This window comes from Limanda limanda, chromosome 1 (assembly GCF_963576545.1).
Source record: "Limanda limanda chromosome 1, fLimLim1.1, whole genome shotgun sequence".
Classification (NCBI taxonomy): Eukaryota; Metazoa; Chordata; class Actinopteri; order Pleuronectiformes; family Pleuronectidae; genus Limanda; species Limanda limanda.
The window spans coordinates 16910003-16935884 of NC_083636.1; the positions used below are offsets into that span (position 1 = coordinate 16910003).

Genomic DNA, 25882 nt, shown 5'->3' on the forward strand with positions numbered 1-25882 from the left:
GAGACTTGACCCCTAAGTGCTGTCGATTTCTGTATTTTGAGATGGGACATGTGGTCCAGTGTGTGTCTCCCTGTAGACAGAGCCCATGGAGACGCACAGAAAGAATCTGCTTCTACTCATTTAACCTCAGAAGCAACACTGGAACATAGCCACTGCTTTAGGCCGTGCACTGATCCAACACAAGCAGACATCCTCCAGCCAGATGACTTAATTCAAAGTTACCAGTCTAAGGCGTGTTTGTGCTGTATCACTTTTTGTCACATAACGTTTAGAAGCCATGCTAGCATTATATACGTAGCTCCAAGGGATTTTGGTCCAGAAGTTCATGGTTCCCAGGGGATGAATCCTACTAACTTGGTAAACCTCAGAATTATATCTTTGTACAAATCTCAATTCTGTCAGGTTCAAAATATAATTTATCTTTTTATCAAATAATAACTTAACTGATAACATCCTCTTAAGCTTAATTTGTGTTTAGTGTGAATTAACCAATGTAAACATGCTCACTCACTAATCTATGATGAAGATGTTCACCATTACCTGCTTGGATATCAGCTTAGTTACTCTTAAGAATGTTTGGATGCTTTTAGCAGTCTAAGCCTCACAAAGCTCATTGTGTGTCTATAGACTCCAAACAATGATAGAAACAATAATAATAACTGAATTTGTCTCGAACCTTTAATACAATAAAATGCAATCCAAATCATCAAATTACAAAGGTCAACAAATTAATCAAGCCATATAACCTTTAACTGTAACTTGATTTACAATCAACAGTTTCCCCTTCTCGATCAATCTGCCTCAGAGAGCCAGATATACCAAAATTAAGGGCTGACAAACTGTTGCCATAGTTACCCTCTCATTGATTACCCCATCAGTCCAACCAAGCGTTTAGTTTTTCCTTACATCATAATAACTGCCCGGGGATGAGGGGACAATTAGGTCTGGTGTTGTTGCGTTGAACCGTGGGAGAGGAGCACAACTGCTCAGTGAATTTGACGGCAGCCGAATGGAGATGTTACACCACAGGCTCTGCTCTTAATCAACACCATCTGCTGTTTATTTCACCTGTGCGAGTTAACAGCACTTTGCCGAACACCATATGCTCATGTTCTTTGTTTTCAAAAAGTGTATTTCCCCGTCATCGCATGGGCGTCGCAGAGGTGACGTCCCAGTGTGGTGCGGTACGCACTGTAAATGGCGTTCTGCGTAATGAAGTGGAACTGAGCCAGCTTTATGGTAATCGATTCATGCGAGTTACCATTAATAGTCGCAGGGTGCACTTAGCTGGATCGTGAACTCAAATGGGAAGGGGGGGGGGAAGGACGACTGAGGCATCCGTTATGTTCTTGACCCGACCAACCCTCATCTCGTAGTATTTCTTCCTCCTCTGTTTCCTATCATGCTTATCTTTCTCCTCTGTGTTTTATCTCTGTTTACCCCTCTGTTCCATTTGGAGTGGCCTGATGAGTATGAGAGGAAAAATGACGAGTGGAATAGGGAGGGAGAGTGGTGGGAAGTCCACGAGTGCATTAAGCCACACCTCCCATGAGGAAGCAAACAAAAGACCAGGTGGCCTATCGCAGTTCTCCTATCTGCTGGGATCTCGGCCTCTTAGTGCACAATTCAACAGGCAGCTCGGTGCTGTTTTCACACTGCAGTGCTTCGACATTTCAGCCGTTTGGGCTGAGTCACTGCGTCAGTAGAAAATAACAAAGACACAAAAGATGCAGAAAGAAAAAGATACGTTTGCACCATATTCTAGTGATTAGCTTATTTCCATCCATTATCTATAACGCTTCTGGGGGAGCTTGAGCCAATCCCAGCTGACAGTGGGTGAGAGGTGGGATCCACCCTGAAGAAGAAAACTCTCATTTATTGAGAATTATTTGATGCATACTTTGACTTTGTAGTTGGTCCATGTCCCATCCACTAACATGGATGAATTGGGACTTATGACCTCTACTGCAGCTGGCCACCAGGGGGAGAACCAAGTTAGTTTCCACTTAACCCTGTGGTTTCCATAGTTACCCATGTTCCCTGTGTCTTTGCTGTAGTGTGATGAATTGTCCTACATTTCACAGAAAGCATTGTGACATCTACTATTTCAATGAGGAGAGACTTGGTTTTTACTTTACAATATTTATTTTGTAAACACACAAGATATGAATGTTTACGGTCTGTGGCATTTAGACCCCTGTGAGATGTCAGGGTTAGAAGGGGGCGGAGCAGGACATCGAACAGGAACACCCCCCCGGGGTCTAGACACTGGTGGTGGTTCATCAGTCAAGCGATAGTTTTGGATGGCCAATGTCCGTGAGAATTGTCCTATTGGACTTCGCCAATTGTGACATCCTCTGCCCTTAACCCTCACAAGAGTAAGGAAAAACTACAAAACCTTCTTAAAGGAAAAACGTAGAAACCTCAGGAAGAGCCGCATGCGAGGGATCCCTCTTCCAGGACGGACAGAAGTGCAATGGATGCCACGAGTACTAGGTATATTGTCGGCAGGTTGTTGCCTTTTTAGTCCGCGATCAGCTCCCACCGTGATCGGGTGCCGCCGTAATCACGATCCGCTGACAGTCTTGGGATCCGTCATCAAGGTCCATGATCTCTGCCAGCATGATGTGAGATTAGGCATGTAGTCGGTTGAGGTCGATGAATATCCTACTGGGGACTGGAGGAGATTGGGGTGGAGGAGGGGTTATGCGCGTCGCTGAAGGACGCCTGACTGCGGAAGAGAACAGAAGGGATTTTTAAAGTTTGCCAGGTGCTGAATGATTGGCTGAAAAGCCCGCGCCAGACTTGATTGGGCATTTAGAAACGCCCACGATCAGCTGAACACTTTGCAGGTTAGGTGCTCCGTAGATCAGCTGACCGTGTGCAGCTTAAGTCTTCCTCACTGAACTTGCGCGAGCTTCATTTCAATGAGAGACTTGGTTTTTTACTTTACAATATTTATTTTGTAAACACACAAGATATGAATGTTTACGGTCTGTGGCATTTAGACCCCTGTGAGATGTCAGGGTTACAAGGGGGCGGAGCAGGACATCGAACAGGAACACCCCCAAAAGAATAAGACGAAGAGGGTAGATCAGGGGAGTGAGATAATGATGAGTCTTACCTCGTGTTGTAGTATTCTGGGAAGTAATACATGCTTTGGTAAACGGACAATCATAACATTTATCTAATAGAAATATAGAGATGACTGGTAGAGTGCACCTGCAACCCGAGTGATAATTATATGAGATGAAGGTCTGGAGACCGACGTCAAAGATCATGTGCACAGGTATATTATGGGATCTAAAATGGCGAACGTAACTAAAGGTTATCAGACAAAAGGGTTAGGTCCAAGGCTAGATTATAAAATGCTAACAGAATTATATCTCAGTAGAGTAACTGAAACCGGAATTTAGGTTGCTTGTTACGAAAAGAAAGGTCCGCTGGACCGGAAGTGAATGTCGTGGTGAGTGCAGGGTCTAAATGTGGAACTTAATAAACGGTCAGCAAGGACCAAACTTAAATAAAAGGTCGTTTGACCAAAATGAAATTAAGATCCAAGAACAAATGAAATAAAATATCAACAGAAATGCAAATCGGCACGACCACCGTAACAGAAATTAAAACGGCTCGGCACACCGTCAACAGAAATTAAAACGGCTCGGCACACCGTCAACAGAAATTAAATTGCATGGCAAACTTAAATGAGGGTCCGCTGGACCGAGTTAAAGCCATGGTGAGTGCAAGATGTAGAACTTAATAAACGGTCAGCAAGGACCAAACTTAAATAAAAGGTCGTTTGACCAAAATGAAATTAAGGTCCAAGACCAAATGAAATAAAATATTAACAGAAATAAAAATCGGCACAACCACCGTAACAGAAATTAAAACGGCTCGGCACACCGTCAACAGAAATTAAAACGGCTCGGCACACCGTCAACGGAAATTAAAGGGCATGGCGAACTTCTATTAAGGTCACCTGACTGGTTCAAGCCATGGTGAGTGCAAGATGTAGAACTTAATAAACGGTCAGCAAGGACCAAACTTAAATAAAAGGTCGTTTGACCAAAATGAAATTAAGGTCCAAGACCAAATGAAATAAAATATCAACAGAAATGAAAATCGGCACGACCACCGTAACAGAAATTAAAACGGCTCGGCACACCGTCAACAGAAATTAAAACGGCTCGGCACACCGTCAACGGAAATTAAAGGGCATGGCGAACTTCTATTAAGGTCACCTGACCGGTTCAAGCCATGGTGAGTGCAAAATGTAAACTTAAAAAACGGTTGCGAGGACCAACATAAATAAAAAGGTCATATGACCAAAGAAAATAAGGTCCAAGACCAACTGAAATTAAATGTCAACAAAAATGCAAAACGGCACGACCACCGTAACAGAAATTAAGTCAAATGACAAACTGAAAATAAGGTCCTTTTCTTGCTTGCGCTGGACCGAAAGTAAAATACAGGGTGCACATACGCCGCTCGCACGTATGGGGTCCTTCCGACCGGATGTAGTGCAAATGTATGTGAAGAGCAAGTGCCCAGGTGTGTGTTTAATGAGAACTTAACTGTATAACTAGCATGACTCAAGAGTGAGCAGCTAATACGGAACCACCACCAGTTATATGCAGGATTTACTGACATCGGGTTTTTCAAACTTTTGATTCGAAGGAGTGTGTATATGAGAGGATAGATATAGGAAATGAAGGCAGAAAGATAATCTTCCCAATTGTTGTAGTGAACCGAGGGAAATACCTTGTTAGGTGGAGAAGTAGCAGTTCCTATCATGAATGCATGCGCTGAATGGAGTGCAGGCAGCGTTTGCTTTAATTAAACTTGTTTATGCTGGTGAAGACCATGTTTTGTTTTAGAGGGGAGGTTTCAGCAATGAGGAAAACGGGACAAAGGGAGAAGGCCGGGGCTTGCAGCCATTGTCCGTAAAAATCCCCCAAAAACTCACGAATGGAGTGCATTTGTGAATAACTGCATATAATCAGAAGGATGCACTGCTTTAAATATGTGTGTATATATATAATATATATATATATTTTTTTTTTTATTTATTTATTTATTTTAGTTTATTTTATTTATTTATTTTATTATTTTATTTTTTAAATTTTATTTATTTAATTTTTTTTTTTTTTTTTTTTTTTATTTTTTTTTTATTATTATTATTATTTATTTTTTTATTTTTATTATTATTATTATTATTTTTTTTTAAATATTTATTTAATTATTTATATATTTATTTATATAAAGAAGTGACGTCGCTAGCGATCGTGAAAATGGGGCAGACGCAGGTTGGATCGGCACCTTTGCGTGAGATTCCGAGTCCCATAGATGGATTTTTTTTTTTTTTTTTAAATGGCTTCATTAGGGATGATGTGCATCGCGAAGTGCTGAGGAAAGCAGCTGCTGCTTTGTGACGTATTAGCAGCAAGGGAGGATTTTGTGATGTCACAAATATGCTGTACGATTTTATTTATTTAAATTCGGGCTGCGGGACGTCGAGTGATGAAGCGGTTAGTTGGAGAGTGATGCACCTGACTCCGGGGAACTATCAGGGGGGATTATCCACGGATGAACCGCAGGACCTCTCAGGAACACGCTTCTGGCAGTTTAAATTAAGTCACCTGTTGCACTGGCACCTTAGTCAGATCACGACGTGCCTATTATCTCGCCACTGGAGATAGTTTGTATTTTAATGCGTACGTAAACGCGTTCATATATTATTTATTTTATTTTATTTATATATATATTTTATTTTTTATTTTTATGTGAAACGATGAGTTGAACTATTTACATATGAAGAATGTGATTTCATTTGTTTATAATAATATATATATTATCTATATATCTATTTGTTTTTTAAAATCATTGTAGCAGACCATTTAAGTGAAATACCAGGGACACAGCAAATGTGTAGTTGGTTTGTAGCTAGCAGGTATATGTGTCCTCCTCCACTCTGCTCTCATTTGAACTAATAAGCACTCATCACTAGTTATCAAGAACTTAATGTTATTGAATTCGCTCCAGAGTTTGAGTCGCATTACCGTCATGAAAAGACTCAACATTTTGTGCTCAGTATACCACCAAACAAATGAGCTGAGCAGCATGGATTCATGCGTTTACCCATTAAACAGCAGTTATATCTGCTTAGGAAGCAGAGCACCTTGACCTGCGAGCTTACTCATTTATTTGCTTTGTCGCCACGTCAGTCTAATTAGCCAGTTCAGGTGTGTATTGCATGCTTACACGGCGCGTTTTTATGATTCTGAAAAATACTCCCGTGTCTCAGATTAGATCGCTGAATACGCCGATGCGTCGGGTTGTTGACTCTCCCGACGAACAGATTGTGTTGTGGTTTAATGTGCTGAAGCACGAGGAACAGCTGATCTACGACTCTGGACGCGGGACGCGCTGCTGAGTGCGCCGGTGCTGCGGCGTGCGAGGGTTTTAGAAGAGTGTCGATGTTCTGCGCACTGAGGACCGGGGACTGCAGAGTGGTCCGCATGATATTATCTAAAGCTAAAGTGGTTGCAGGAGTGTTTAAAAGGACGATGTATACTTATCTTCGGGAGGGGGCTTTAGAAGAGGTCGCTTGTTGAACTTTTGCGACCGCGAACAGGTGCGGCGGAGGACCCGCGGGGGACCGGCGGGGACCCGCTGGATCGTGCTCCGAGCTGCGATCCGGCTGAATCAATGGACGGTTTACTTGAACCGCTGGGTCACGGAGCCGAGAAGGAGACCGGACCTGGAGCCGCGTGATGTTGAAGCTGAGCGATGAGGAAGTCGGCCTCCCCGTGGACTCGTCAGGTTCGCTCGGCGGAAGCTCCTGCACCGACGATCCGTAGATTTAAACGAATCTTTGAATGCTGGGTCCGAACCTCTTGGTAAATAATCATTGTCGGGATCCGACGTTGAAATGTTATTGAGCTAGATGAGCAACGGCTTGCGTTATGCTCGTCGCTGAAGGACGCCTGACTGCGGAAGAGAACAGAAGGGATTTTTTAAGTTTGCCAGGTGCTGAATGATTGGCTGAAAAGCCCGCGCCAGACTTGATTGGGCATTTAGAAACGCCCACGATCAGCTGAACACTTTGCAGGTTAGGTGCTCCGTAGATCAGCTGACCGTGTGCAGCTTAAGTCTTCCTCACTGAACTTGCGCGAGCTTCATTTCACATGAATGCAGGGAGTAAAAAGCTTTTCCAGTGTTTCCAGCCTTTCAAACCATCAATATCTGACTAGTCTCCATTGATTGCTGATTGATCTTCATACGATGCATCACAACAAACTAAATATTTAAGGGTTTATTGAGTGTAAGTTGGATGAATGGTGTCATTTCTCTTTCTCTGTTTCTGGGCCAACTTCTCTCCTCTGGCTGTGCTTCCAGACTGTTTATTTGTTTGTGTGCGTTTGTGTGCGTTTGTGTGTGTGTGTGTGTGTGTGTGTGTGTGTGTGTGTGTGTGTGTGTGTGTGTGTGTGTGTGTGTGTGTGTGTGTGTGTGTGTGTGTGTGTGTGTGTGTGTTTTCCCGCACTTGTCAGTGAACACAATCCCATTAGAATGATGGCTGCTGTCATTAACTTAATCAGGGGCCGGCTTGGATTTGCTGTCTGTCAATCTGACATCTGCCCGTCCTGTCGCCTCAATTCAATCGCAGCGTCTTGACGCCGGTGCTCCCTGGACGTGCAATCTCTCACATGTTGGCAGCTGTGGCTACTCAGAGAGGAAGAGAGAGTTTCCATCACGGCAAACGCTTTATGGCACAGATCAGTTGTATGTCAGGCTCATAGTGGGAATAACTCTGCAGAAAACAAGAAGCACACTTCCCGAGACGATCCCAAAGCTGCTTAATGTAACGTGTGGTGGAATTCAAAATATCACATAGCGACGCTTTCACCATATTTAGATTTATTTATGAAACTTAGATCAATACTTTTCCTCTACACTATCGTATACATAATCTAAGAAATCTTACTTTCCAGGAAAGCAACACATATAGTTTGCCAACTAAGACAGTGACTATGCTCTTAATGGGAAGGTGAAAATATATTCAATTTACTTCAATGAAATGTAACACCTTATGTTGATATTACAGCTAAAAGCAAAAGTGTCCGCCTGTGCCCCTGAAAATAGAAGTTTATACATGCCGATGCTTTGAATTTGAAAGGATTTGCATCGTGCTTGTGCATCTACAGAGGATTCCTCTCGGTTTGGAACAGTTCCACACAACGCTGAACAGATCCGCTCCAACACAAATGATTAATGGTGTCATTTGGCTTCATTTCTCAGTGAACAGCGCTGTACAGATTCACCCAAATTATTATTGATTCCCAAATCTATTTGTCCTCATTTTTCTGTTTCTATGTTGTTACTTTTTATGTAACTTTTTATGAGGCTTTTCTGCTGCTTTAAGATCTTATTTTGTTTGTTGGCAGCGTTCCTCCTCTCTCCTCTCGCTGTATCTCCCTCTGCTCCACACTGCTCAAATTCTGACACACGGTTGTGTTGTCAAATAAAAAAACGTCTTTGTCTGGTTCACACACAGACCTTCACAGTACCTGCTGTCCTTCTGAATAGACTTTACCGTGGAGGTGTCAGGGTTAAACTCTGTTTGGATCATCACACTCGTCTGTTTCCACCGTTTCAAGTTAATGTTCACAAAGCTCTGCTGCTCTGGCTGGGAAGAGATTACTTTACTTCTCTAACCACTCAAGGGCGATCAAAAGACTTTGTCTCTTTTATGTCGCGCCACGGGCGGCACGGTGGAGCAGCGCTCTGCACCGTCCCCTCACAGCGAGTGGTCTTCTGGGTTCAAACCTCCCGGGCGGGGAGGGCCTTTACCGTTTTGCCTCCGGGTGCTCCAGCTTTTTTTTCACAGTGCAGATACATACATGCAGGTTAATTGGCGTCTCTAAATGGCCCGTAGGTGTGAGGGTGCAGGGTTGTGTGTGTTTTATATGCAGGGTAGTGCTGATGGTCGGATGTTGCACCACAATATTCGTAATTTGGTTAATATATATTTTTTTGTTTGTCAGGGGGTATATTGCTGGGTGTAAAACCACATGTGCCAGACTGAGAATTATCTCCCACTTCACTTTGATACTTTGAAGATTAATCAGTTTCCTGAGGCGGCTGCTGTTGTGGATTAGTTTCACTGTGGATTCAAGCTCTGGAGATTACAGCTGCTGAATCTTTACAGACACTCCACTTGTGGCTCTGAATGCACATGAAGACGCGAGCGCAATCACCGTTCTCTAAGTTCCTCCTCTTGTTCTTCACTGCTGTCACATATGGTGTTTTGTACTCTCTCCTCCAACCCTGTCCCTCCATCCGTTCTGCTCCTAACTCCCTCCTAACTTCCTTTCCCATAACTCTACTCTGATTCTCTGTCACTCCTCATTCCCATTTTCCCATTGTTGCTTTGCCCCGTGTTCCTCCTTCCTTCTATTATGTCTCATCGTGTTTCTTCCCCTTTATAGATGCGCGTGTGTGTCCGTGTGTGTGTGTATGTTTGAATATGGATGATAAATTCTTCTGAAAGTGACGAAATGTTTCGTGTTAGAATTTGATCTCCTCGTTCTCCCTCCTCGGGATATTCAGTCCATTAAAGATGCAGAGAGTGTTTTGAAAAACAACAGTGTTTCATCACATCTTGTTTAGCATAAGCAGCCAGATGTGAGCACATGAGAGCATATAACAAAAAATACTAACAGTGATAATGGAAAAATCATTTTATTACATTACAACTCGCTAATCGCTCAGACAGGAGTCTCAGTGTCGGCTCAAATATGAATTAGATGAAGAATAAGACCCTATTTGCTTTTGGAATGATAGTTTAGAAGAGGGGTGAAAGAGTCGGCTGCAGCCCGATGTTGTTAAAGCAACGAGGATTTAGTGAGAATAACTTTACCCCTGATTTGGGCTTTCGATTTGCATCAAATATGTTTCTCCCACTAGGAGAAATACTACCACAGCACAAACATGACCACGGTGATATGTTTAGATTGAGTCTGGTTTAGACTTTCCCTCAAATGCCCATTCCAATTAAATATCCATAACTCAGCTTAGAGTTTATCTAAATATCGTCAGAACCTGCCTGAGAATCGTCCTGTTTTTTAAGTTTTCCTCCGAAAGAAACATCAATCATTTCAGTGATTGCTCATCCTCGGATGAGTTGTGTGCAAGAACTGAAAATAGAGTTATTTTGGCATTTTGTAACATCTAGATAATGTATACAGTTACATATGTTATAACATAGTCAATGGACTGTATTATATCGAACACTCAATGCACTTAACAGTACAAGTTGTCTGTACTTCAAAATGTCAGATGATAAAAATGTCTCAAAAGTTCTTAAATGATCTTAAAAACATTACTACTCAAGAAAAATACATTTTTCTCTGTGATTTATTTGACTCAGGTTATCAGAGATAAACAAAGTGACAGCAGGAGGAGGACGCTGCTCCCCTGCATCGTCTCCCTCCTCGGTTTCTGTCTCCTTGTGTCTGTGACTCAGCGCCTCCTCCACTGTACCATGATGCTCCAGTCGTCTCCATCGTCGTTATCCGTGCACGCGTGTTGTGTAACAGCAGCTGTGACCTGTTGATTAACTGGGAACTCGCACATCAGAACAGACTGTCCACACACGGTCCATTCTGTTAATCACATTGACCCCTAGCGTCTCTTTTTTTAAACCTCCCATGACAGCGCGGCGGATCGCCTCTCCCATGATATCCAGGCTTCCCTTGACTCTGCTCTCATCAATTATTGAGCTGCTCCTCTTAACCAATACTCTTTGATGGAGCCTGTGGTAGACAGGTCATTTCTCTTCCTACAGTGACACAGGCACATATCTCATATATGTTCATTTATCATACACGGGGGGGGGGGGGGGGGGGATGTGTGGAAGTTGGAATTTCCCAGCCGTTTCCACAGAAAATGACTGACAGAGCCAGAATACACTGCAAAGCTTTCACCTAACCGAGTCATTTTAAAGACAAATTAAAGGTTTAAAGCTTACTTGTCTTAAAAGTGGTGCACTTAGGTCGAGGTAATTGCACTTACTGGTTACCACAACAAACCAAATGGTTTAACAAGCAGGTAAAAGTAACAGGTCTACACTTTACTCGCTGCCAGAGCCTAACAGGCGCCTTTTTCATCAACATCCATGAATTGTTCTTTGAGAAATTGTTGTTAGATCTGCCACTTTGTCAGTTCTTCCCCAGGAGTTAATAGGTTCTTTCCATTTGCTGCATATAGAAATGAAAGAATCGAGTCTGGGTTAAAATATAATCTCAATGACAGACTCACTCGAGACGACACAAAACCACTGCACCAGCAGCGACACATCCTTTTTTATGTCCTTTTGACATTTACAATCCTCGATCTTCACTTCTGACATTAAAAAGCCACACAGATAGATCACACCAGCTCAGGATGACCTGGGACCAAAGCAGGACGAGTGACATGCTGGGACAAAGGGGGGGTTACTCTGTGTCAGCGCCCTGAAGGAAGTCCGTCTGCTGCTTTGTACCAAACGCTGCGCCCTGCCCGAGACCTCCCCCCCGAGTCAGAGGAGACCGCACTGACCTAAAAAGAGGGTTGTGTGATTACATTCACAGAGAGTAAGAGAATAAGAAGAACAATAAAGGGAAATAAAAGAGAACGAGGATCTTTCAAAGAGACCACCCACCCAGGAGAGAAAGGAAGGGATTGTAAATTGACAAGATTGTATTGATACCAATGCCATTAGTGACTCTGATGGTTTGTCTGATTCTTTTATTGATTCCCTTAAACGGTTTATAATCCATTTTCCGTGCATCGGGGGGGAGAAGTAGGCTTACATGGATTTTCAGCATCACGACCACAGGGTAGAAAAAAAAGCTGTGCATGTGTGCATGTGGATTCCCCACAGGTTGAGAAGTTACTGGTGTTGGCGGGTGGTGCGTCGTTGGCCCAACGTGCATGCAGTGACTCAGGCTCGGGGGGGGGGGGCCCAGGTGTAAGATGCTTCCGCTTGTTGCTGATTTCTCGAACCTGACTTTAAAATGACATTTTACCTACAGAGAAGAAGCCCTCACACCTTGGACTGATTCTTTAAGTCAGCCTTGACTCCCTCAGCTGTGTATATGCAGACGGACCTTTTGGTTTCACCGGGTACAACTGTCAGGAAAACATTAATAAAGGGACCTGATGAGCTCGGAGGTGTTTGATTCGAATGCTTGGAGACCAGGTTCTTGATTCCCATCCCCGGTTTAAGGGGAAGAGACGAGACAGGTCTGTAGAACGGACAGCTGAGGACTGAGCTATTTGAATATTGATTTGTGAGGGTTATTTCAGGCCTGGGATAGCATGAGCACTCTGGCAGCGGATCCAAAAGGCTTTGGCGGCCCACCAGAGTCTGAGCCACAATTGATCGTCATTTTTTTTCAAGGAAAATAAAAACAACAGTTGCTTTGCAAACATGGCCTCTCTTGTAGATTTGAATTGCACTCGGCATGCGTCTCTATCGATAGAAACCAAATTTTCATAATTATGAGTGGGCTGTTGGCATCGGCGCAGAGAGGCAGCTTCGAGTCGGGTCTGGGTTGCCGACGAGGAAGAGACGGGAATGGGAAGATAATGAACCAAATGTTTCGGGTCCCTCGTGGTGCCATCACACGGGAGCTTTCTCGCTCTCCTCAGCGCATGGACCAACGGATGCGGCGTGTTACCATGGCACCCTGGTCGCTAAGCAACGTAGGCATCACAAACAGATTCCTCGCTCCCGTAATGAATCACGTCCCTGTCACGGCTCTCTGTGTGTCGGCCTGGTGCAAAATGAGAAAAAAAAAACTTTCATTCAAGCACCATCATCCACCTCGTGTTTGACACCGGATCGGGGCGTTCGTTTTTCATTACGCTGTCGAAAAAGGACGAGAGCACTTGAGTGGAGCTCGTTAGGGCGTCGTGTTATGTGGTGGTGCGTAATTACAGAGGAGTCACTGATCTCTAGTGTCTGGAAGTGTGTTATTAAACCGACACTGGATGACATGCTGTGAGTCATTAGACACTGCTGTTAAAGCCCTAATCACAGAGCAGACACACACACACACACACACACACACGCTCAAACGCTCACTAGCCTCCTCGCTCACACATTCTTTATTAAGTTGTATAATACAAACGAAAAACAGTCTCTCCTCTTATGCTCAAACATCACAAGCACCAATTACTTTTATTCAATTTCATTTATTTGTCTGAATAAACTGAATAAAGCTTGTTTATGTGGTCACGGTCACTTCACGCATTCGTGTCCCTTCCAGGAGCGTCTCTCGCCGAAGTGCTGCTGAAACGCATCGTCTGAAAATTGCTGAACACACAACATAAATCTTCTGCTCGTGTCACATCTCCAGGAGTTATTATCGGCAGCTAGCTTATGCTGATGGTTTCCCGGGCTCAGTGGGAACTATTATCTATACTGTTCGTGGTCTCGAGACAGTAAATTATGACCTGCTTCTGTCTGACACTCAATTTGCAAAGTAAAGTTTGAAAATTGAGTGCTGTTGCTATGGTAACTGATAATTAATAATGGGAGAAATAAATGGTAAATATACAAATACACACATATTGTTTGGTTGAAACCCCAAAAGTGCGCGTTTCATCTTCATTGCAAGTCTTGAGTTGTTGTCTTTGCTTGTCATTTGTGTGTGTGTGTGTGTATGTGTTTGAATGTGTGTATGTGTGTCTCATGCTGCCCAATCAATTGATTGTTCAGTAAAATATCAGAAAGCAGTGGAAAGTGTTCACCTAATTTTAAGTTATTCAGTGTAATATGATGTAAAACAACGATAAGCAGGGATTTTCTACATTTGCATTTTCTTGACTTCTTGACGGATGATGAGACACTGTTAGCTTTATATTGGACCATGGACTCATTATTAATAGTGTAACTGACGATTAAGAACCACTTACAGCAAAGTGGCTTAACGCCAAATCTGTACTTTTCTCCAGGATCGTATCTATATGACATGTCCAGACTCTTCTCTGTTTAAATCTTAGATCCAGGATCATACTTCACAGGTCTCGAGCCAAAGTGGCTGCAGGCCTGCTCCACATTTCCAGGCCAGAAACGCATCATCAAACATATTTTAAATAAAACAGGAACATTAGCCACACTTCGCAGAGAGGGATTCGCAGCACAGAAGCTGAGAACAGACAGTTTGGCACATTATAATTTTTAACTACACCACTACAACTTTTACGCAAACAAAATGGAAAGGAATTCTTTATTGTGATATTTTAGGTTGTGCAAACACACATTTGAACAAAAAAACATGAATATTTGATGGATATGATGCCGCGGGAAATGTTGAATCTGTGAGATATAGTGTGTGTGTGTGTGTGTGTGTGTGTGTGTGTGTGTGTGTGTGTGTGTGTGTGTGTGTGTGTGTGTGTGTGTGTGTGTGTGTGTGTGTGTGTGTGTGTATTTTGGTCACTGATGATTTATCACCACTTCTTGGTGTGTTTGTGTGTCTGTGTGTGTGTGTGTGTGGCGGGCTATTGTCAGCCCAGCTGTCGAACTGTTTTGTGTGTGGTGGCTTTGTGTTTGTCATCTCTGTTGTCCTTATCAGACAAACACGCATACAGAGAGGGAGTGTTAATTTGATGTGGCTCACTCATTACTGGTGTGTGTGTGTGTGTGTGTGTGTGTGTGTGTGTGTGTGTGTGTGTGTGTGTGTGTGTGTGTGTGTGTGTGTGTGTGTTTAGTTCCATTCAGGCTCAGACAGCAGCAGTTGTGTACAGTTGACATTGTTCTGTTAACTTTCTGTCTTCTGCAGAGTTTTAGACCTTTTCCTCCTGACGTATCGACAGCAGCTCGGTGTGATGAGAGCAACTGTGAAACAAATGGAAATGTGTGTGTAATCGCTGGCAATAACTCCTTTCTTCAGGTTATTGTTGCCAAACTACTGTTGCAGCTCTGTCGCACTTAAAGTGGTGGTAAAAAGGGAAGCACCACCAAGCTAATAACTCCTCAGATCAATAAAGTGGAGCTTCACCCCCTTTGAGTCTATATTGTCTTGATGTGGGCCGGTTGTTGTTGCTGGTGGCGAGAAGGCAGTGTGCCCAAACAAACCGTGATCCAAATTCCAGGGTAATAGAAAGTTTGGCATCCACTTTGAGTCACGGCGACGTACAGTAAGTCTGCGTGCACGTGCAGAGCCGCCGTCTCGCCGTCGCCGGCCCGAGCACAGCTGTGATCGGGAGTTGCTCTCAGCCAGCTGGCTCACAGATCGCGTGCCGGGCTGGAGGAGAGATGAGCTGTCAGAGCAGGTGGATGGAGAGACTAGCGCCACTTCCACAGAGGTGGTGAGACGGTGACGGCTGCTTCCTGAACAAGGGACCGGGGTCACAGCAAAGAGGGTTAACGTGTCAACCTGCTCCTGCCTGTTTTATTTCTTAGGTCTGAGTGTGTGTGAGTGCAGATGTATATCTCCCTCTCTATCCCTCCCTCCCTCTCTCCCTCTCTCCCTCTCTCCCTCCCCCTCTCACCACCCTCCTCCGGGCTCCCTACAGGCTGAGCAGGATAGATCTGACTAAAGTGCTGCCAGTCACAACAGCAGATGCTCATGTTTCCTTTGCTCTCCCGAGCCTCGCCAAACATCAGTAAGATGGCAGGTGTGTGTGTGTGTGTCCTGGCAGGACTGGATGCTCTAATCAGACTGCCAGGAACGTGTGTCTTGTCTTGATAGGCAGCGTGTGTTTTACGGCACATCTCTGTGCGTTGCTTACTAAACGCAAAGTAAGACGAGTTGTAGTAAATCATTATTCTGTGTCTTCACATCACAGACGGGAAGCTCAGGGAAACTTTTGTTCTGTATGTTTGTGTGTGTGTGAAGAATTGAGCTGTTTACTTTCAATCTCTTATCCTCTTCATTCTTCACATTTGTAGCAGATGATCCAGTTAATCACATGTTACGTTCTTGGTTTCCCACATAATTACTTTTTCCAACCGGCAGCTCAAACAGATTGAGTCTGTTTTTTATTCTTACGTAGATGAAAATCCACTATTTTTTCAGACAAATGATACACAAATGCATAATTTTCTGGATGGATGAGTGTGTGAGTGTGTGAGTGTGTGTATGTGTGTTTTTGTGTGTGTGTGTGTCCCTGTTGCTCACACAGAAACTGAACCTGCTGATTCTTTTATTGCCAGAAAGTCTAAAACCTACACAGCAGCAAACAGCAGGCCCAGATCCTCCTCATTATCAGCCCCCCAATATGCTCTCATGAGTCACTGCTGCTGCCTGCTGACATCAGAACATGTAGTGCCAGCTCATTAGCAAGTTCTTAATTATTTCACAGTGATTATTTATTCTAATTACTTCTCGCTCCTTTGACATTTGTGTTGTATTGTGACTTATTAGCTGACGTGTGTTTTATCTGTGACCCCCTGACCCCGTTCTCCCATGTGATGCTCACACTTTATACAAGTTTACGTGCAAGCAGCTGGAATACTAGTCCTGCACGTTTATATTCATGAGCTCTTTACTTGTTGCAGCTCATAAAATAAAGTTCTACTTGGATGTGGTAACCATCAGTGTTGGGATGTAACAAAGCACATTAACTTAATTACATTAGTCTATTATGTTTTTCATGTATTTGTACTTAAGTCGATTTATTTTGAGGTACTTTTCACTTTTACTCCCCTTCACATATCTGTACTTTCCACTCTACTACATTTTGCATTACATGTTCACGTCATTTTTTTTTTATAAGGAGTCATTAACGAGGGGAATTGATCCAATCAGGCATTGATTAACATTGGACTCCGCCTCCTGCAGCAGCATCAATGACGGAGAACTACTTGAGATGGAATCAGAAGAGACTGAGAAATGAAAAAACTACTTCGAGTGAATTTGAAAACAAGTGCTTCTACTCAAGAACATTACTGGTTACTGTGGAAATAGCTTTTGATTCAGCACTAACATCAACACTCGATGATGTTTCCTGGCTAAGTGCTTCAGTTTTTCCTTCGTAATCCTCCTGGTCTTTCGATGCTGCTTCGACCCTTCAGAGTAAACCAACCTTGATGCCTCGTAACCACAGGATCACATGAGTACTTTATCAAGATTGATTGAAACACACACCCCAATGTTTCTCTGCGCCAATAATGACCTGACTGGAAACTGACAGTATATTCCCATTCAGTTTGTGCAGCTGGGTGAAACTACACAACATCTGCAAAAGGGTTTCATCACCATCAGGACACGACTTGGAAAATACTCAAAAGAGAAATGCTCTTGCGGTGTTTCTTTGGAAAAGGTCTAACGTTGTGATTTGACGGCTGGTGGCCAACTGGTAGCGTGTGCACACAGAAATGTCATTTAAATGTAACCCAATTACTTTCCGCCCCCTCAAGTGACATGTGCCATCTCACTGATACACACGCCACTATGGTTGGTATTCACGGAGCGGTGAAGCTTCCCTCCGCACAGACGCCCAGCTGCATCTCACCTTTGCTCCTTTGCCAGCCGCGCAGTCCCCCCCCCCCCCCCGTCGACGACAACCTTAATGAGAAACTCCGAGGGGGGGCTGCCGAGGGGGTAACCGTATTTCAGACCACACACGTGTCAGCTCTCCCACCTCCCAGCATGCATCATGGGGCGACCTGGTGTTATAACGAGTGATCTGAAGCCAGATCCGAGGGAGGGGAAGATTTCATTATCCAGACGCTGCCTCTGTGCCAATTGATTATAGAGTGAGGGTTTGACTTTTTATAAGAAAGAGGGACAGAGGGATCATAACCATCAGCTTCGTTACAGAAATCTCCATTTCATCCGTCATATGTTTGGAGTCAACATTGGATAATATTGTAATATTATCTTTATTTAGCTTTCTGGCAAAACTGGCACAAGCTGATGATTACAAAAGTGTAGGGTTTAAAAAAAGTAAGTAAGTTATAATATGTAAAAATTCTTAATCAAAATGTCTTAGTGCTGCTGTGTCAATCTTTAGTACATGACTTCATCCATGAACGGGATTGCACGACAATGGTGGTGAAAAGAAAAACTCCAATGATCCTGTGCTGCTTCAGGACCTCATCAAACTAGGTCTTTTGTTGTTGTGTTGACTGAGAGTTAAACATTTTACTCTTTGTTTTCTCATGTTTTCACTTTAAAACTGAGTTTATGTTTTCTACTACCACTAAACCAATCCTCTTAAAACTTGATGCATAATGTATTAACTACCAGACTTTTGCGTGCACCTAATCTTATTCTGAAGCCACAGCAAAAGCACTAGTATCAGTGGAAATATCGACTTGGTGTCATGTTCAAAGTCAGATTTTGCACCAAACCCTGTCAGAGATCAGACTTTGTTCTGCTTTTTCTGATTCTCTTGACGTTCTTATTAATTCAATAATTCATTATTTCAGCCCCCTCCTCTTCTCCTCCCATAAATGAGTTTACTCCTGCGCCGCCATCACATCTCCTCTCTTCCTGTTTGACTCGGAGCCCTTCGCGCCGCGCACACACGGGCAGGAAGCACTGGATTTGATATTGGAGATTTCCCAGGGGAAATTAATAGTACAGTGCATATCTGGACCAGGTAGAGATTAAAAGCTGGGCCCATTATAAACCCATTAACCTAGTCATTAAGACCAGATCTGGGAGAAGATGGAATGGGGGGTTTTGCTAATTTTAGTGTCACAGCGTTGGTCCTAATTCACCCCAGCTGCAGCGGAGAGGATATTAGGAATTTTCCCTTAAATGCACTGTTCCTGCATCAGCAGCTCTTATATCCTGACTGCAAGTGTGACGCTGATATTTAGTTATTCATATTTGTGTATATATATATATTTGTTTTTATACAGTCTGTATTTATATGCTCATTCAATCAGTGCATCTATGTGCAGCACTTTTTCTATCAGACATCACACAAAGGCTATAGTCTGCAATTTTGGTTCAGTGTCTTGCCCAACTCAGTTCTGCTGATGAATTGAGAACCTGGGGATCAAAACGTTGCCTTGCTGGTCAGTGGTCGACCCGCTCTTCCACTTGAGCCTCAGCCACAAGAAGCTGCACGTAACTCAGAGATCAGTGGAGCTAGAAATCTTCAGAGCGAATGTTGGGGTCAATGCTGTATTTATGAAGATCAGAGTCGTATAACCGTAAAGTCTTTACAGGAATATTAAACATAGACTAACATATTTCTCTTCTCTTCTCCTCTCAGCGGCTGGCAATGGAAGCGGAGAAGTTTCAGATGGAGCACCAGTGGCAGGGCGACAGCGAGGTGAGTGAGCGGCACCGCCCCCCCGGGTCTGATCCGTTCATCAACACACACACAGATCAACTGGTGCCATGAACTCCATTAAGAGGAGCGAGGGGAGGGGCGGGGCGGGTCACTCATGCTCCGATATGATTCTAATAATCCAACGGCACATCTCATTAGAGTGACAGTCAGGCTGTAATGACTTCATGCAAGATTGAATTTCATTATTGTGCATAATTGGCAGAAACAACCAGGCATGATGATGAACATGCACGCGGCTCACTCGCCGACTTTCTCCATTAACCCATAGTATTAAGAATGCATTAGAAGCCAATGTACAGCAAATAATATGAACACACTACGGCTCGTTCAGTTACTCTGCCTGATTGCAGCCCCCCCCCCCCCCTTTCCACAACGGCAGCCGCCTCTGGGGAGTTGCAGCGAGAAAAAAGGCCTCATGCTTTCCGGAGCCATTAAAGAAATGACTAATGATATATATGAACATTCACTGATGGAAGAACTTGAAAGAAATTCAACTTCTCCATTTAGCCTATCAGCTTGGAGAGAGGGGGAAAAGGAAAACGTTATTTGCCAAATCTTAAAGATTCTTTTCCATTAAAAGTTCCACATAAGTCAACTTCTTCAGTTGAGGAACCAGGAGAAGAAATATTCTCTCTGAGGGCAGATTTGTTTCCACTGCATCAGTCGCTGAGTTTCATGCTTTAAATTATTTGGTTAATTTTATTGCTGAACCAATTAAACATCTCTCATTGCATTGTAATTAGGCTTAGAGGTGAAGTGGTGGGATGTAACAAAGTACATTTACCTCAGTACTGTGCTTATGTGAGTTTTTAATATCTGTAAATCTATCTGGTACTAGCTACAAGTAATAGGCTACACTCAGCAAGTACATTAATACTTTAAGTTTATTTAAAGTTAATGGGGTACTTTTATTTCTAATTTCACAAACATTTTCAGTTCTTCCTCCTCTGTAGGTTTGTGATGTGCAGAGAACTCATTTTCATCAGTGTTGTCATATGGTAAATTAGAAAATTATCTTTTTTATTTGTTAGACCATAGTAGATTCCACTTAAAAGAGAAATGTGTGAGGATACAAACATCTCGAGTGTTTAATGGCGTGTTAAACCTCAGTGTGTGACAGGATGGATTGTTTGAATATCCATTAATTTTGTTTACTCTTGAAGTTCAAGTTGCAGCCAAGGACGGAGCTCAGATCTTCACTGAAGTCTGCAGTGGCTTTTCAGGCTCTGACTTCAGACTCAAGTAGAAACTATTAGCCTCTAGGATTTGATTTTAAAGAGCCAGGTAGAATGAGACAAAAGATCTCCTCACGATGCACAGAACAAGTATTGTCATCAGGTCCAAAAGTGAATGTGTCCTTCATGGTCTTTTATGTGGAACCACAGCTGGACTCTATCTTCAGACAGTGCTGTGTCTGTAGCATTAACACCGTGCACATGTGTATGTGTGTCTTTAAAGGAAACAGGCTGCCAATTTATTCTAGAATAAACATTTAGCATTAAGCGAGGGCATCCACATTTTATTTAATGTGAAACTACATCTCAGCAATGTCATTACAGCCGTATATACAGATGTGAAACAGATTTTAAAGATCATCCTGATACCTGATTAAAAACACATTTACTCAGATTTTTTATCATAGTTAAACATGTGCATTTTTTATATCAAGTAGAGCGAGTGTGTGCGTGTGAGTGTGTGTGTGTGTGTGTGATTGGGTATGTGTGTGTGCGCGTCTGTTCTCTGTCACCTCTGATAACTGGGCCAGTTTTGCTGGGCACCTTCTCCCTGCTGACTTTAAACACTTAAAAAGCTGTGACTGCTGCGATAGAGCCACACGCTTGCATGTGTCTGTGCATCATTACTGTTGCTATTTATAAAAGCACAATCCAGCTGCTACACAGTGAGGAACTCCATCGTGTCGCCATGTTTTATACCTAATTCAAAGTTCCTCTTGTGATATAAATAGATTTTCATGTATGTCCACAATCAATATTGCACATATTTGACTTATTGAATTGAATTGCGGGTAAAAACACGATAGTTTATAACATTTTAGAGAAACCAGCTGCTGTTAAAGAACTGTACATGAACCCATTAAACACCATTAAAAAAGCATCTTCTTATCAAGACCACACACACACATTCATTTGGCAGTAAACATCACACCCACCACAACATGCCTCCTAACTTACAGCATTTAATTTCCTCTCCCTTCATCTTCTTCCTCCATCTCTCACACATTCCGTGTTCTTGCACACAGTCGCCTCCCCCCACCCGAGGGGCGTGAGAGTGTGATCGTCACCTCTTAAGGTGAACGCCGTCTTGTGGTAACTTGACCTGACAGAGAGCAACATGGGACGGTTTCCTGTTTTCAGCTTCTTTACATTTGCTCGTGTCATATCGGCATATGTGCCCCAACACCTGGACATGTGGCTGAAACAGCAGGTCTCCTTCTCCGTCACAGGAACGGGGGGGCGTATGCTTTTTGGCACAGTTTACTCAGCTTCATCTCTCATTGTGAGCTAATCACACACTGTTTAAGCGAAGGGGGCAGCAGGGCAGCGGGAGGCGTTGCCGCCCTGTTGGCTCGCGGCTCCAGAGGCGGGAGGCAGGTGCCGCTGTGGCTCAGGGGCGTCCTTACGTCAGCGGCGAGGCCAGCTCGTTAGCGCCCCAGCCGGCCTGTGTACTGACAGGAGGCCGAGCAGTGCGAGAGCAAAACATCAACACTTCTTTTCACCGATCGTCAGCGTCAAACAGAGACATAACGCCGGGCTGCGAGTAAATACAGCGAGATTCAAATCCATCCATTCAAAACCATCTTTATATACAGTCTATGTTCCAAGGTGTGTCGGTGTATCATGACCTCACTGTCCGCTAGTAACAGCAAAGCACACTATAGGCTAGAAGTTATTTTATGTTTCTTTTAATGATTTCTGTTTTCTCAGTGTTGTCACTAATCGTTCCTGTTTTCTCTCTCAACATCTTTGCAGATCGACAAACTTATTTACTACAACGCCAAAGATGACGTAAGTACAACTGGATTTCACCATTCTGATATTACACGCAAATATCCAGCCCTCAAGAGATTATAAGTACAGTATCAGATTTTATTGACGACCTATAAGCCTCCTCTTTATATTGAAATCACTAAATTGGAGTATATGTGTGAATTATTGTTTTTATCCGTACTGTAATTAGTTATATTTCTGTGTATAAGGTGCAGTATTTCTCTGCATCAGAGCCAGTGCATGTTCAGGGCCCCTCACTCAGGAAGCACGAGTATGCGTGAGACACTGAGAGCGTGTCCCCTGGCCTCAGACGTCATCTGTCTGCTCTGATAAACAGGGATCAGCATCTAATTCCTCTCCTCTGTCCCAGTGGGAGAGAGCCACACACCCACAGCACACTGATGTCACTATGCATTTGACTGACAGGCTCCGTTCGCCCCTCTTCCCTCTGTCTCTCTCTCCGCGGACGCCTCGGTTTCTGTTTCACTGCCCAAATTTTGGGATTCAGTTGCTCAGTCTTTATCCGTCAGTGGTGACATTTCAGTTGATGCTCCACACTGACACCTTGTCGTTCCCAGTAACGGGGGAACTGTGTGTGTGTAGTGTGTTAACAATCTGAGGGAGGACACACACACTCACAGATCCCTCTTAACCAAAAAAAAGAAAACAATCTTCCATGTCGGTTTCCGCTCCAAAACTACAAGTTCTGTTTCTTCTCTGCAGATGAATCAGACGGAGAAGAAGAACCGCTATGTGCCAGATGATTTCGAGGTGGACCCCGACTTCAAACGCCTCGTCTCTTACAACACCACCGCTGTCCACATCCCCACGGATATATATGAGGGCTGTAAGTTGAAAGACATCTCTACAACGCTCTATTATAAATAGTAGTACATAGCAACCACCTCCACCCACCCTGCTCCCTGTCTCATATTATCGCCGCCATCACTATGTTCAGTATCTACTGTACGTTCCTGTGATGTGGAGCTCAGCCCCCCCCGGCGCTGTCTGCGGTGGAGACAGTTCCACACAGAGGCAGTTCTGGTCTATATATAGCACGGATACCAACATCCCAATGGCCAGTTCACTCGAGCCCCCTCTTTACCCTGGTCACCAGCTGCTACTTTCCCTCCCGTCCATCGCTGACCTCGCTGACCAGCTCGGGACAGATGCAGAGAATGTCACTGTCCGATGGGCTTTTTTTCCCAATGTTCTTTATACTTGTGTGAAGTTTTTTTGGTCACAGCTTCTGTTTTACAGCTTGTTCTAATATTTTGACATCATTCTTTTCATCTTATAAACATTATGCCGTGCGGCAGGATTACTGAAAACCTACAGAACGGATTTCTAAGAAACTTGGTGGCTCAGGCTGAAGGAGTGGATCCAGGAACGTTTTTTAAAGAATTTAGATAAATGGATTCCTAATGAAGGCATATTTAGGGAACCAATATCTATGAGTGTGTGCAGTTTGGTACATCTTGATTGAATGTAAGGGAACAGATGGGGCTTTGCGGAGATGTTTGCTCCTATACTGCTGCCATGGTTAGTTGGTTGGTTGATTGGTTGGTTTCTCTGCAGGATTACAAAAGACTACTGAACCGATTTCCACTGAACTAGTAGGCAGAATGGGACATGGGCCAAGAAAGAACCCATACTATTTTGGAGATTTGGATAAACCGGCGGATCTAGGAATGTTTTATCACTTTTCTTTAGTAAGGAAAGATCGACCATTAGCCTTGGCGATGGTTTGTGGTCTCTGTCCCCCTTTGCGAATGTGAATATGCTAACACATGCTGCATACAGAAATAGAAGGCATATTCATGTGTTTTCTATCTGTGGTATAATTACACTTCTCTCACATTAAGCAGATCTAAAGTTATAGCTCTAACTTCACTGGGACGACTGTCGGCCCCTCCCTGCTGGAGCCTTTCCCAGCATGCACTGGACATAACACAGGGGAAGCACAGTGGACAGGTCACCACTCACACTGGATGCAGCTCGCAGTAATGAAATCTGGTATAATAACAAATTCTATTAGCGAACGTGGCCAGACTTAAACTGTTTCAGACGAATCTGAGTCATCAGGAGCCAGATAATTGGACTCTTACCCTTTATGACTTAACAATGCCTAATGCAAAACAGACATTACTGTAGGACCGATGGCTGCAGGGTTAATGGCTCTGCATGACTTTGTAACTCAGCACAACACTGATACCAGAATAAATGAAAGGTGCAGTTATCTATAGTCAAATGACAATCACAGGTTTTCGAATGCAAGACTTGAACATTTTTGCAGTGTTTGTGATTGTTTTAGTGTGTAGTTGGTCGTGCAATCAGCTCTGTTCAATTCTTTGGTATTGGTCTTAACAGTAATATGTTAAACAAGCTTCACCAGGCGATATATACATGGATGGCTGACTGTGTACACAAACAGGAGCAGAACATACTTACCCACACACACACACACACACACATACATGCACAAACACACAGACACACTCCCTCAGGGTTCTGATCCTCTTATTCTAGAACACTGAGGAGCACGGTGCGGGGCATGAAAGGATGCAGTCATGTCTTGATCCGCACTCGCATAAAACATGCAGCGCAGGTCATGTCCTTCCTTGCATACTCACACACACTCACACACACTCACACTAACACATAAACACACACACACACACACACACTCACACACACACACACTAAGTATGGTGGAAAAGTGGGTTAGCAATATGCAGACTCGCTTGGAAAAATTACCAACAGCATGAAAGGAAATTTGTAATGAGACAAAAGAATATATGACTATTAAATAAAAAAATTACTGAAAATATCTTTTTATGTAAAAAATAACTTTGTAGCACTTTTTAAGTTTATTTTCTTAATTCAAGCTCAATATATTTGGTTGTATTTGTGTTTTATTTTTATTTAAAGTTATATATAATAAGGTTTATGGTTAAACTGTACAATAATAAGCCTCGGTTTCACTTCTTAGTCATAAGGGTTTGATGCTCTTGCCAGGTTTTATTTTGATTCCAATATGAATAATGCACAATAAATCAGTGTGAGGATGTTTTCACTCACTTAAAACATCCATATTATTCAGGCTGTTGTAAAATGCTTCGTTGAAATAGTTCCAATGATCATTCCACATGTGACCCCTTTTTGTTTGACTCCTCACAAACGAAGCAGGCATCAAACTTCCCTTCATACGCAGACGCACGGCATCAGCTAATGGCTCCTTGGCTTTGATTGAGCATTCAATATCAATTTGTCTAATGGCCGTGACAGTGGCTCCGCTAAATGCGGTGGCCTTGGTCACGTGGCTCTAATGCCCTTATACAGTGAGTGAGTCAGTGCAGGCGGACCCTCGATGGGCGAGCGACCGGAGCCTCTGACTGTGACTCGTTCTCCTCGGTGCCAAATGCACTCGGTTATTTTTACAAGCAGCAGCTATAATGAGCTGGAGAGAGTAACGTTACCGGGGAAGTTGATCAGTGACTGTGTCTCATGTTCTCAGACTATATATACACTTCTTCCTCTTTCTTTCTTTCGTTAGTTCTGTCGTTCTGTCT

The 25882-nt window shown here is 43.3% G+C and overlaps 1 protein-coding gene across 1 annotated transcript in view; it reads left to right on the forward strand.

Annotated features, from left to right (window-relative positions):
- cacna2d1a (calcium channel, voltage-dependent, alpha 2/delta subunit 1a) overlaps positions 1-25882 on the forward strand; it is an 83204-nt gene that overhangs the window by 16843 nt on the left and 40479 nt on the right. The window contains exons 4-6 of the mRNA XM_061073709.1: positions 19222-19281; positions 22293-22328; positions 23034-23157. Of these exons, the coding sequence (XP_060929692.1) occupies positions 19222-19281; positions 22293-22328; positions 23034-23157 (220 nt within the window). The remainder of the gene's footprint in view (positions 1-19221; positions 19282-22292; positions 22329-23033; positions 23158-25882) is intronic.